This window comes from Anguilla rostrata, chromosome 5 (assembly GCF_018555375.3).
Source record: "Anguilla rostrata isolate EN2019 chromosome 5, ASM1855537v3, whole genome shotgun sequence".
In the NCBI taxonomy this organism is placed as follows: Eukaryota; Metazoa; Chordata; class Actinopteri; order Anguilliformes; family Anguillidae; genus Anguilla; species Anguilla rostrata.
The window spans coordinates 36969593-36982038 of record NC_057937.1 but is presented as its reverse complement, the minus strand read 5'-3'; the positions used below and the strand labels follow the sequence as shown (position 1 = coordinate 36982038).

The 12446-nt window shown below is 37.4% G+C and overlaps 1 protein-coding gene and 1 long non-coding RNA gene across 4 annotated transcripts; both read right to left on the bottom strand.

Moving 5' to 3' along the window:
• Nucleotides 1-917: 917 nt before the first annotated feature.
• LOC135255185 (uncharacterized) lies at nucleotides 918-1562 on the bottom strand. The gene is made up of 2 exons (XR_010330106.1): nucleotides 1401-1562; nucleotides 918-1174 (listed from the first exon to the last, which is right to left on the bottom strand). It is a non-coding gene; the product is annotated as an uncharacterized LOC135255185 (long non-coding RNA).
• A 1648-nt stretch (nucleotides 1563-3210) lies between these two features.
• On the bottom strand, nucleotides 3211-11778 carry LOC135255187 (uncharacterized). Of its 3 annotated transcripts, none has more exons than XM_064336020.1 (11): nucleotides 11714-11778; nucleotides 11517-11552; nucleotides 10709-11008; nucleotides 9704-10024; nucleotides 9255-9359; nucleotides 5544-5568; nucleotides 5354-5394; nucleotides 5243-5267; nucleotides 5094-5140; nucleotides 4968-4996; nucleotides 3211-4034 (listed from the first exon to the last, which is right to left on the bottom strand). In XM_064336020.1, exons 1-10 carry the CDS (start codon nucleotides 11736-11738, stop codon nucleotides 4968-4970), a joined length of 954 nt encoding a protein of 317 aa, XP_064192090.1. In that variant the 5' UTR covers nucleotides 11739-11778; the 3' UTR covers nucleotides 3211-4034. The 3 variants fall into 3 exon arrangements, with proteins under 3 accessions (XP_064192090.1, XP_064192089.1, XP_064192091.1); XM_064336019.1 differs by having other exon boundaries at nucleotides 4972-4996; XM_064336021.1 differs by lacking the exon at nucleotides 3211-4034 and adding an exon at nucleotides 4041-4290.
• Between the last annotated feature and the right edge of the window lie 668 nt (nucleotides 11779-12446).

The following is a 12446-nucleotide window of genomic DNA, read 5'->3' as shown; positions in this document are numbered from 1 at the left end:
AAATCAAAAGGTGGTGTTTATAGCACACTGCATTGTTTTTGACACATGAGTTTGGATATATAGAGTATATAGACTTGTCCCCGGGTCATTCTAGCGTTTTTTGGATTATGTTATGCAACAAAAATATGAAGATGCTTAGTGAAATAAAATTCATGGAAAACTTATGGTTAAAAAATAGCTTTAGAACATTCCTTATTGAGTGTGTGGAAAACATGTAAGAATTTTTAAATTGTCAAATTAATTCATTAATTCATATATCTTGTAGGTGTACTTTACCAGTGTTGTGAATTTGCATAATTCTGATGTTAATATGGAAAAACAGGCCAGTCATAGAATTGATTTTGATGTGGATTTATGAGGCTTATTGAACTTTCTGTAAAAATTTCTACCTGTGAGCCTCAATCATATATGATTGGCTTGTTCACAGGAAACAACAGATAAGTCCAATGAGGAGCCAGTGCCTCATAGTAATTTCCTAATTGTCATTCTGCTAGTATTATTGTGAGACTTTAATGTCACTTTTTAATAATTTGGCGCCAAAGTGGGGCTGTACGCATTCAGTTCCCATTCTACTATGGAATGCCCAATTACCATCCAACCTTTCATACGCAACTTCAACATGCAGTCCACGGGTGCCCGATTAGCCAATGAGGGTTTCTGGATAGTGATGAAATGCAAACCCCTAACTGACTGAGCCTTACCATACCCTGGGCAATGTAATTACTAATTGCGCATCACCCTATCACTCCATAGCCATACCCCTTTCAAGATGGCTTATTCTTTTTAAATGCTGCTCTCTACTGTGTGGGACTAGAACTTGTATATAAACTCAGTTTTTGACAGGTGCAGGTGTGTGATTGTGCCACAGTGCTGCTTGCAGCACAGAAATACAGGGCAGTATCAATAGGCTCCACCGCTTTGATCTTTAAAGCTCCATGTTTAATATCTGGTCTCTCAAAAGTGTATCTCTCTTCTTTGAAGTCTTTTTCAAACTCAGGGTTGCTACCCACAACTGAATAGACCATTAACTTGATGCCCTGCCCTTTTAGCTGCTGAAACCAGTACATTGCACTGGCACTGAGATCATTGTGAGAACAAGACAGAACCGTTTCTCTTCCTTCCAGACTGAAAGCCTCCTTTGGTGTCTGGAAAACATCAAACCCTTGCACAGAACCTGGGGAAAAAAAGAAATTAGAGAAACATCTCTTCCTTATATGAAAAATTCTGTGTTGGAATGAATGTGTAATTAAATGCATTAGTGCCGGGATATTGTATTTATAATCCTAACAAACAATAAAGAACATGGCTGATGTTCAGCACATTTGAACAGAAACCTAATATAAAAATCAGATTCAGGAGGAATTTATTTCTGGGTATATGGAAAGGTAATGGACACTTACAAGCTGAGTAGATCATGAAGAGCAAATGTAGCAAGTAAGACATCCCTGCAGCAGAAAAGCTCTGTAGGATCTGACTGCTGAACAGTGTCACTCCTCTCCTTTTCAATGAAAAGTTTACAGGAAGTGACTCAGTTAAAGGGACAGAGCACTGGTTTTCCACAGTCCACTGTAGCTTAGGAGTCTGAAACCCAGGTCCTGGAGACCCACAAGCTCTGTTGGTTTTTGTTTTCACCTTAAAAACATCACCCAGTTTAGACCCAAGAAACCAGGGGAGGTGAGTTAATGGTGAAATCAACTGTTTTAAGTGATTAATTCAGCGACGAATAACAATGAAAACATATCAGAGCTTACGGCTCTCCTGGACCAGGGTTGCAGATGCCTGATGCAGATTGTATCTTAAAACATGGCAGTGGGTTAGTTACCCATAGCCAGATAATGTTCATAAATCTTAGCAGGCTTAGTCTTTTCTTGTTTTTTTTTTTTTTTTAAAAACAATTGCATTACATTTCCTTTAGTAGGTGCTCTAATCTAGAACAACTTACAATGTAGGAGAAACATAATGATGAATTCACCTAATATGAACAATAATGCCAGGCCTGGCTAACTACAGTCCCAGACACACGAGTAAAGATGCACCCCACTAAAGTACTAGTTCACATAACTGTTAGTCAGAACCAAAGTACAAATTCTGTATCAAAAACTATATCTATAACAAGCACCTGTCATGGTTCTGTGTTTCCGTCTGTCTTTCCTTATTGGGCCGCCAGATGGCGGCACTTCTGTTTTGTGTCCTGCTCGTTCCTCTGTTAATTTTATTATTGCTTTCAATTATTTTATTATTGTTTCTGATTGTGTCTTGTTATCCCGTCCTTTTTGGTTTGATTGTTCTTTGAGTTCACCTGTGTCTTGTTACCTGTCTATTTAAGTTCTTTGTCCCTTTGACTCAGGTGCTGGTTCCTTGTGTTTGTTTCTGACTTGTGTTTGTTTCTTACTGTATGTACCTACCCGTGTACTCTGCCTACCTGTGTTCTGCCCTGCCCGTGTTTTGAGTTCCTCTTGTTTTCTGTTTTTCTTAGATTTTTTGGAGTTTGTGTTTTTGCCCATCGTGGCCTTTTCTGTTCCCTGTTTGTGTTTGCCTTTTTTGTTAGTAAAGTCTTTGCTAATTTTCCCTTTTTGAGTTTCTCTTTCCTTACTCTGCGCCTGGGTCCTAGCCCCCGCATCGTGACAGCACCTGGACGACCAAGACAAAACCACAAAAATATAACCTAAAACCATAACCTGAAATAGTACTATCGGTGGAAGTGCTACAGGATGGGTATGGAGGGGAACAAAGATACAGCCTGAAAAGGAGGGCCGTCAGTCAGCTTCAAAAGATGGCCAGTGATTCTGCAGTCCTGACCGTGTTGGGAAGAGCATTCCACTCCAGTGGGGCCAGTAAAGGCTGCCGGAAGCGACCATGCAGGGACGGGAGAGCAAGTCACCCCAAGGTCGAGAGATCTGAATAGGGTGTAGGGTTCGAAAATTGATTGGAGTTATGGTGGAGCAGTCCCATTCATTCCCCTGTAGGCTAGTACCAAGGCTTTAAACTTGATGTGAGCTGTAACCGGTAGTCAGTGAAGTGAAATGAGGAGGGGTGTGACCTAAACACATTGTAGACAAGTGATGGCTGCCTGATGTCATGTCACATCCACTTTTATTTATCTTCTGTTGATTTTTTTTCTTTTGCCTTTAATGATTTCTGTATAATGATCACTCGGTGCTCACTGTCTGTGAAGACAATGCAGCACATAAAAAATACATCAGGTCAGTCTTCACATTCATCTCTCCATTCATTTATTTTCACAAGGTATGCAAAGCAATGTTGCATTTGCGATTAACAAAAAGCAAAAATAAAGTTCTTTAAATCCCTGTCAATGTCACAATGAATCAACATTTTTGCTTGGATTTGTACTTCAACAATTAAAGTTAATAAAAGTACAGATCGAGGGTGTACCTTTTTGAGAATTCTTTTTTACTATATGATTAAAAACATAAATATAATTTCACCTCTGCATCTGGTTATTATATGATAATTCCAATTAATTTACACTCTGCCACATCCTGTCCTTTGACCTTTGAAAATGAAAATTTCCCTTATTAAAAATAATGTATTGATATCATTGTACTTTTTTGTGCTCCTGTACTCATTGTCATTGGATTTCATGCCTTACAGTGCATGACTAAGATGATGCGCTTTATTCTGAATAAATATTTAGCATAGAAAATAAGTTCCAGAAGCCAAACAAAAATACACACATTATTTCGATATATAATAAAAACACTGATAGTCATGTCAGGCATAATATAAAATGGCTCCTCCTCCACTCTGTAACAACACATCCCTTGCTCCACCATCTTAAAACAATCTGTTGAAAGGATAGCATGGTAATTACATGATAGTGACAAGTACGTAAAATATTTGATTATCTGTACAAGAGACATATTCTGATATATTGTAATATGGGTTGATTAGCCAAAGCTAATTTTACAATGCTTCTCTTTTTGTAATAAGCCTTTGATTGTCACTTGCTGTTGCTGATTTCCTCTTCTGCACTTTGGCTTACATATGCACTGGTGAGGATTGCTCAACTCAGTCTGTAAACGAAAGTCACAGTCAAACCCTAAACATATCATTAAAAAAACTGAAGTTAAAATGCACTTATGCTGTTTCTCCTACCATTACAACCAGTAATAAAGAAATGATGAATAGACATGTGTTGCTTAGATACGGTAAGTATGATGGCACACGGTTAAAAATGCTTGGTTTGGTAGTGTAGAGGTATAAGCACTACCACCGCAGAGACCAGGGTTCAATCCCCGGCAACGGTACTTCTGGCTTGGTCAGACGTTCCTACAAACACAATTGGCAGTGTTCGTGGGTGGCTCTGCCAATTGTGGGTATGAGTCCTCATCAGTGAGGGTATGAGTCCTGATTGTTGCATTAGCGCCTCCTACTGGTTGGTCAGGTGAAAAGAAGCACCTGGCAACTCCACATGTATCAGAGGAGGCATGTGGTAGTCTACACCCTCCCCAGACCAACAGAGGATAGCTCATCGACCAGGACTGGGAATTGGTATAACGACTAAATTGGGGAGAAAAATGGGAGAAGAATGGCAAAAAAACAAAAAAAAAACAATTCCTTGCAGTCTGGGTAACTGGTATGCAAGACTGAGCTTCAGACATTGCAAGCTTCTCTGCTTCTCTGCTGCAGCAATGCTGCAAGATATCAAGCATGCTGTGTGTAGACGCTTGTGGTTATGGGCCTACTTTAAACATGACATGACCATAACGCGCAACTAGAAATAGTATCTCTGATAGACTATGAGAAAAAAAAAACAGCTTACAATAAAGCTATGCAAGATAGACAAAAAAGCAGGTGGAAAACAAAATCTTAAATTAACTTGTTCATTGTTCTTCATAAGTTACCCTGACAGGCAAAATGGTGTAATATACATACAGAGAAAAGAGACTGAATTTTCGGTGGGACGTGGCTGTTGTATATCTTTGTGTTGGGGGTAGAATACATACCTACATTTTGCTGTCTTTGTCCTGTATCTCTGTAGGGGGAAAATCATAAATACATTACCAGAAATCTTACACCATTTTAACCAAATTTCAACAACCAAATACACTTCATATCCACATTCAACCCACCATAATAGAAAACCGCACTGTATGTTGCATCCTCTCTGATTAAGTTCCTGAGTAGGAAATGAGAATAGAATAGGAAATCGTAGACTCAGAAGGAAAATATTCTCACAAGGTAAACATGAACTTCTCTGGATTAGAAAATTGGGACTGACCATCTCACTGTTGGTTGCACACGTCCTGTAAGACAAAGAGCCATATTATTTCAACAGATTAAGTTTGGTAATGCATTTTCACATTTTATATGCCATGCAAAAAATCATTACCTGAACCAGCTTGTTCATTGTGACATTCCAAATTTTCTCCACTGTGGGGAAATAAGATGTAAGAAAAAAATTAATTAAATACAAGCAACGCTTTTGAGGGACATGAGTCGTGATGGGGTTTTCTTATGATTTCATAAAAACAGTCATGTGGATGTTTTGACAAAAGAGGAAGTGGATGTGTCTGTCTCACCTTAGATTGGCTTCTCCCCTCTGACCTGTATTAAAAATAATTAGACACAAAACAGCTCAGAATGAGGGAATAAAACAAAAAAATTTCTAAAGTTTATTACAACCAACATACCTCTGCACTCTTCAATTTCAGTGTATCCAATCAAGTTGTCCAAAACTTCACTGTCATACACAGTGCAGACAAAACAAACACATTGCTGCCGTAAATATGTTATTTGTTGTTCAGAGTTTTATCCAAGCCTTTCTTACTCATTCATACAGAATCATTCACACTTAATGGTGCAACATATCTGCCTGAATTACAGTATATAAATGTGGTAGGGTGGGCGTGGTTTTGCGTTGGCTGCAGAGAGAGAGTGGGCGGGGCGGCTCTCGGAACTCTGCGCCACGGCTGTTGGGGATTATTAATCAGCACTGATGGTTAATTGTTTGATTGATGGACAATGTGCTGATTACCTCGACAATGAGCCTGGATGCTTAAAAAGCTGGTCGACAGAGAGAGGAACGAGAGACGGAAGAAGATCTGACGGACAGTCAGCCGGGAATTGTGTATTGTGTATTGTGTATTGTGTATTGTGTATTGTGTATTGTGTATTGTGTATTGTGTGTTGCGAATTGCGAACAGAAAGCCGCGTGGCGGCCGTAAAATAAAAAAAGACGCAGTCGCGTCCAAAGAAATAAACTCGTCTCTCTCATCTCTTAAACGAGCGGTGGCACTCAGCTGCTACAATAAATTAGACAGGATCTTCATCTTTTAAATTACTTTTAAATGATCCATAGCTCTCACAAAGGGAACATTAAAAAGACTTTATGACAGATTAAAAAGATAGATATTAATACCATACCTTTCTCTACACATTTTGCATGCTGCTGTAAAGGGGAAAAAAGTATTTAAAATATTCAGAAATCACAGAACCTCAGCTATATCATCTTAAGCCTTTTGGGAGGAGCTTGCAGCGCTGAACATTTCTGATTGGTCGAGTACTCGCAGCATTTTTTGTGTGTTCATTTTCAGCCGCCATGTTTAAAAATATGCAGCCGCAAACCAATTTATTTTCATAATAACTTCAAATCAAACTTGTATGTTATGCGGTGCAGTAGCCTAGTTTTGGTTATAGCCTGCCAACATCTTGGAATTATAATGTGTGCTCTTCTGTTCTTTTCTTGCTTTAGTATTCGTTTTATAAAATGATAAGCATTCGTGCTGGGACAGCATATTATGTACCAAAACATTCAAACGGATTAATTCGGTTGCTGAATATTTTCTTCCGGATTTTCTTTGTTAGCCCGTTGTAATTGACTCAAAACGTTTGATACAGTTATGTGAGGTATACGGTAGTTCTGCGTAATTCACATTGATGATACAGTAAAAGCAAACTGGAAATCACCTTCCGCACTTTTTGTCACGGTAAAATAACAGGTTAATTCTAGTAATCTAGTAATCAGTCTGCCATAATTTTACTCTGCCATTCTTCAATTCCACAAAAAGACCAGGAAGAGTATGGACTCATTTATGGTGCATGGTTCGCATCTGGAGGGCACACTTCGCTGCTCGGCTAGCAGTAACGTCGAAGGAAAGCAAACAGTGGCTGTACCACTACTAATTTAAATTTTCAGGCAAGTCCGAGTTTTCGTTCTATTCTTGTCATTTTGCGATTAGCCTACATGGAATTGACGATGAGAAAGTAATCAAACAGCAAATTGTTTACAACGTGTGCATGTTTTCTGCTGTTGTTGCCAGTTATACATATAAATGTGAATGCATTCTGTCGCTTCGGATGTCAAGACATGAAAGCGAATGTTCGCATAAAAACATAATGAATGTGTTTGAGAGGATATATAAAACAGTTACAATCTGACTATTGGCCTGTTATATCCTATTTGTTGCATAACAACGGTCCAAGTTCAACTACCAACGACAGTTTTGCTTGACAACGGTAAAATATGCCCAAATGGCTGCAGAAGAATATTTCAATTCCAGGTGATTAAATCGATAAAAAAAATAAATACAAAAGTAACCATATATAATCATTGTTGGTAACCCGTTGTATACAAGTGGAATAAACCCCGCTGGGCTGTCCCGGTTATTAGAAAATAATGTAGGCTACTTCAGTGGTAGTATGGGGTTACAGAAGAAATCATAGGACAGATGGATCGACTACAAAGTCGCTTTTTCATACGTCAGTGGGCTAATTTGACTAATCTTTGCGGGACTTTAGACCGCGGTGGAAACGCAGACAACCATGGGCTGAAGGAACCTTTTAGTTCCTTGAAAAGTAGTTCCTGGGACTGAAAGTTCCGGGTAATTTTGGTGGAAACGCGGCTTTAGTTGCATATCAGTACTGGTACTGTGAATTAGTTATTGCAAACAATGCAAACACATAATACATAACAATTATAGAAAAAAAAAACAATTCAAGGAACACACCGAGAGATTGGAATTATTGGCTTCTATACAACATTATATTTTTTTGCAATGTATGTTAATATCCATACAAGGTATTGACATAAAAATGCTTTGTAATACAGTAGGCTAAAAAACTAAAATCAACTTTTAAACTGAATAACAATTAGATGTAAAGCAAAAATGTTAAGATCAGGGACTCGTTTGAAGCCTAACTTAAAGGAGTAACATGGTGGTTTTCACACTTTCTAGGTTTTATGTGCTATTTGCACAAGAGGCATTGAAGAAACAAGATGAGTAAAGTATTAAATATGTCTTTATTTTGGAGAAATATGCGTTTTAAATTTATCGTTTCAACCGGTTGAGAATGTTCTCGACTTGGTGCGTCACACGTACAGTAACCACTTCCCTTTCCACTCCCCGTAAAGAAATCTGACTGGGCACACCGTCCTGCTACTAGTGTGCTGTGAAATTTAGGTAGCAAACAACAAGGCCGAATCCTTCTGATGTAATTTACATAGCAACTTCTATGCTTCTATCGCCTAGTTTCACTAACTGTGGCCAAGCGGAATCGATAACGTTTCAGAAAATATATAACTTTAAAAGGTTTAATTCAATCTTCTACTGGGACTTTTGCCGTTTATTGAGGGTGTGAAAGAAAATTTTGGTGCCGCTGACTGCAATCAAATGTTTTTCACATTTACCGTTCGATTGAGCCAGTACCATTCAAAGTAAATTTTTATGGGTTAGTGCTGTCCGATTGTGATAGCTACTTCACATTAACCTTGTTTTATCTTAACTTGGCTAGCTAGCTAGCACAAATTATTATTGGATATAAATCAACGTCCTTAGCTATCGATACTTGATATACTAAGTTAGCTAGCTTGTGAAAATTCATTCTCGCAAAATGAGCGCGTATCATGGAGGTAGCTATGGTAACGAGGCATGGTCTGTCAATCATAGATAACTGACAGTTCTCATTACCACGCCCAGACAGTTCGGGTTCACTTTTATGGGGGGAAATTTAGGCTTAGAAAAATTATTGCACATTTGTTTTGTTGTTGCCTAATGACAACTGGCAAGTGTCACATTCAACCACCATATTAATCCTTTAAAACGTCATACTGTATTCTTCAGATCAAATCCAATAATTATGTTTTCAATATGGCAGAATATTTCCTAAATTATATCAAGGATTTATATCTAGACTTGATATTCCAAGATGGATTCAATCCAGAAATATACATTTATCCTAAAACCTAGTTTATGTTTGGTCTGATAATTTATACTGTATGCACATATTCAAACCTTGTTTGTGATTCTGCCTGTAACTCCATAGTCCCAGTAGCATTGACACTAGCAGTAGCAGACCGAACAAACCCATGATCAATTCTTGTGGGATTTCTTTGGTCTCTGCAACACATAGTAATGTTCATTTATGTTCATACTATGGTTTTAGGATGGTGTATAAATGGGCTAGAAATGGAATAATAAGCATAAAACTATCAAATAAATAGTTGGGAAAAAATATGTTTAAACTGGTTTATCAGTATAGAATACTGTATATATAATATACAATATAAACACAGTATTCTTATAATAGCACAATTAAGATTCAGAAAAAGTACTACATTTGGATGAAATAAATGAAACTTATCAAGTAGCATGCACAAATGTGACAGTTGCAACATCCATAGGATGATCTTGATTCAGAAAGGTTGTTAGACAGTAGAGATTGAATTTAAGGTGATTCTTACCTTTTCTATGTACCTGAAGGTCAACGGCATTATTGCCTTGCGGTTTTGTCATGTTACGGGAAATAGATTTTGAACTAATGACAACACAGCTGTAGCTGCCAGAATCTCCCACGTGTACCTTTGAAAGGGTAAAAATGACCTCACGAATTCTGCTGTCCCACACTTCAATTTTTACAGCAGTTCCATCCTTATAGAGATACGTATAGGAGACATCACTGCTGTCAGCTCTCCAGAAACCTGATACTGTACATGTGAATTCCACATCATTTCCCTCCATCACTGATGTCTCTTTCAAAGCAATATCTGCAGGGAGGAAACCAGCTACACGAAAAGTCAGAGAAAAGCAATATTTTAGATATAACATTTTACAAAACTTTTTATGCTATATCCTCTGTTTCTCACAATTTGGAATGCTGGATTCACCTGCCATACTCACTGCTGAAACCACCATTATCAGTTCAAGAGAGTGCAGACAAACACATACTCACCTAGTACCTACACAGTTTATAACAGTGGTAACCAACCCTGTTCCTGGAGATCAACCATCCTGTAGGTTTTCATTTCAACCCAAAATTTGGCACATCTGATTCAACTAATTAGCAGTTAACAAGATCTCTAGCTGTTGAATGACGTGTGCTTTGTTAGAATTGGAATGAAAATCTAGGTAGAACTCCAGGAACAGGATTGGCTCCCACTGGTTCACAATTTAACAACAGATTTTTTAAGAGGCCATTGATTTTTGGTTACGTGTGAAGAACCACTGTCAAGTTCTGTTTGTTTACATTCCCCAGGACATCATAAAGGAAATAGCAATGTCAATGGTGTCCTTATCTCAGAGGTCTATACATATTAAAAGGCCAACTAAATGCATTGTCAATAGCCACTTAGAAATCCTACTGTCAAATTTGAGATAGGTTTCATCAATCATAATAAAATTATATGGTTTAAACAAATTTGTAAAATATTATTTGCAATCATTAGGTTTTGAGAAATGTATGTCCCTACCAGACACTTGGAGAAAGACAGAGGTATCTCCTTTCCCTCTCACATCACTCGGTTTGTACTCCGTCTTCGAGTAAACACAGCTATAGTTGCCTGAATCTTCTTTTTTCACATCGTTAATGTAAAACTTGGTTTTGGACTTGTCTTTTTGTAGCTGCTGTTGGGTTCCCAGCCCGTTCTTGCAGAGGTAGATGTTCAGGATATCATTCTCCTTCTCCAAACCGTAGGTGCTACAAACAAATTCTACTTCGTCCCCCACCATTGCAAAATCTTTCCCCCAAATTTTTGCAGGATGAATATTGCCTTTAATAAAAAATTTAAAAGATGCTACTGTGAAACAAAAAAAGGTAAAGGGACATTCAAAAGTAAAGGACGAGGACAAACAGGAGATACACTATAGGGGTGTTCAGAACCAACACTATCTGTATCTGGTCCATCGACAACATTATTACATTATCTGTTTCTGTTTTTAGATAGAAAACTAGATGTTGTGGAAATGAGAGGAGATAACAAAATGAATTAAGTGTGTCAAGAAGAGATACTATGAGGAACGGTCTTTGAACTATTCATTTCAAATTGATGGTCTTATCTTTGTGTACCAAGTCATTATAACAAATTCAAATAGAATATTCACTGATGGGAAACACTGGTAACATTTCAGCCTCAAATGTTTGCCTCTGTCATATGCAATAAAATATGTGATGCTAGCCTACTTTAGAAGTAACAAAGACAGTGTAAAAATATATACAAGATAAATAGTGTAATGGAATATTTCAGATATTATGTAAATTAAAAAATGTACCACACATACCTTTAGCATTTATTTTCAGCATACTCAGTATTCCCACTTAAAAAGAGAGCTCAATGTCAGCCAAATCACAGTAAATAAATAATTATTATTTATTGTTTTTCAAAATTTAAATTTAAATTATCAAAATGTTGGACATTCCAAAAATGTACATTATTGCAATTGCTGCTGTTCTTAAGAGATAAATTAACTATACGTACAGATTGTGAGTAGGAAGAGACCCATGTTTTCTTGGTAGGTGTAAGGTGAGAGATTGCAATGCAGTACAAGTCGTAGGGCTCTAGAGTAGGTAACTAAAATTATTTAGTGGGTGTGGAACAATGGTTCAACAGCATGAGAGTACAACCCATAAAAATAGTCACTTGTAGCCTCATGCTTGATGGAAACTTTTAAAGCTATTAATGACCACATGTATTGCAGCTGAGAATCAGAAGAATCAGAATCTTAAGCCCACGGTCATTTCATTTATCTCTCTCCTGTACTGAGTTATTTGATAGATAGGTAAATAAATAAATTCTATTTTAATGTACATTTCCATAAACAGTAGATTGAAAGGATTTTGCTCTTTCCAAATGATTAAACTCAAATGTTCATTCACTGTGAGTTTGGGCTGTACCCCAGCCATGTACTCTATTTGCTTGTGCAGTAAGCCTGACCTTGCAGGAAAAAAAATTGAACATCAAAGGAATAATATTATAAATCACTGAGATAGAGATCACAAAGGTTGAATAAGATATGTCACTCTTAGCAAGTTTCTGTGAAACAGGTTCTTTCAGACCGTGGCCTATCATTGAGAATAAAAGTGATTTCAAAACACCAAATAAAAGTATGATATTGTCCGATTTAAAGAAATTCAACATATATTCTTGGAGTTAACATGAATGTGTGACCTCATGACATCTTGCCATCTTGTAATAAAAATGAGCAGTAACA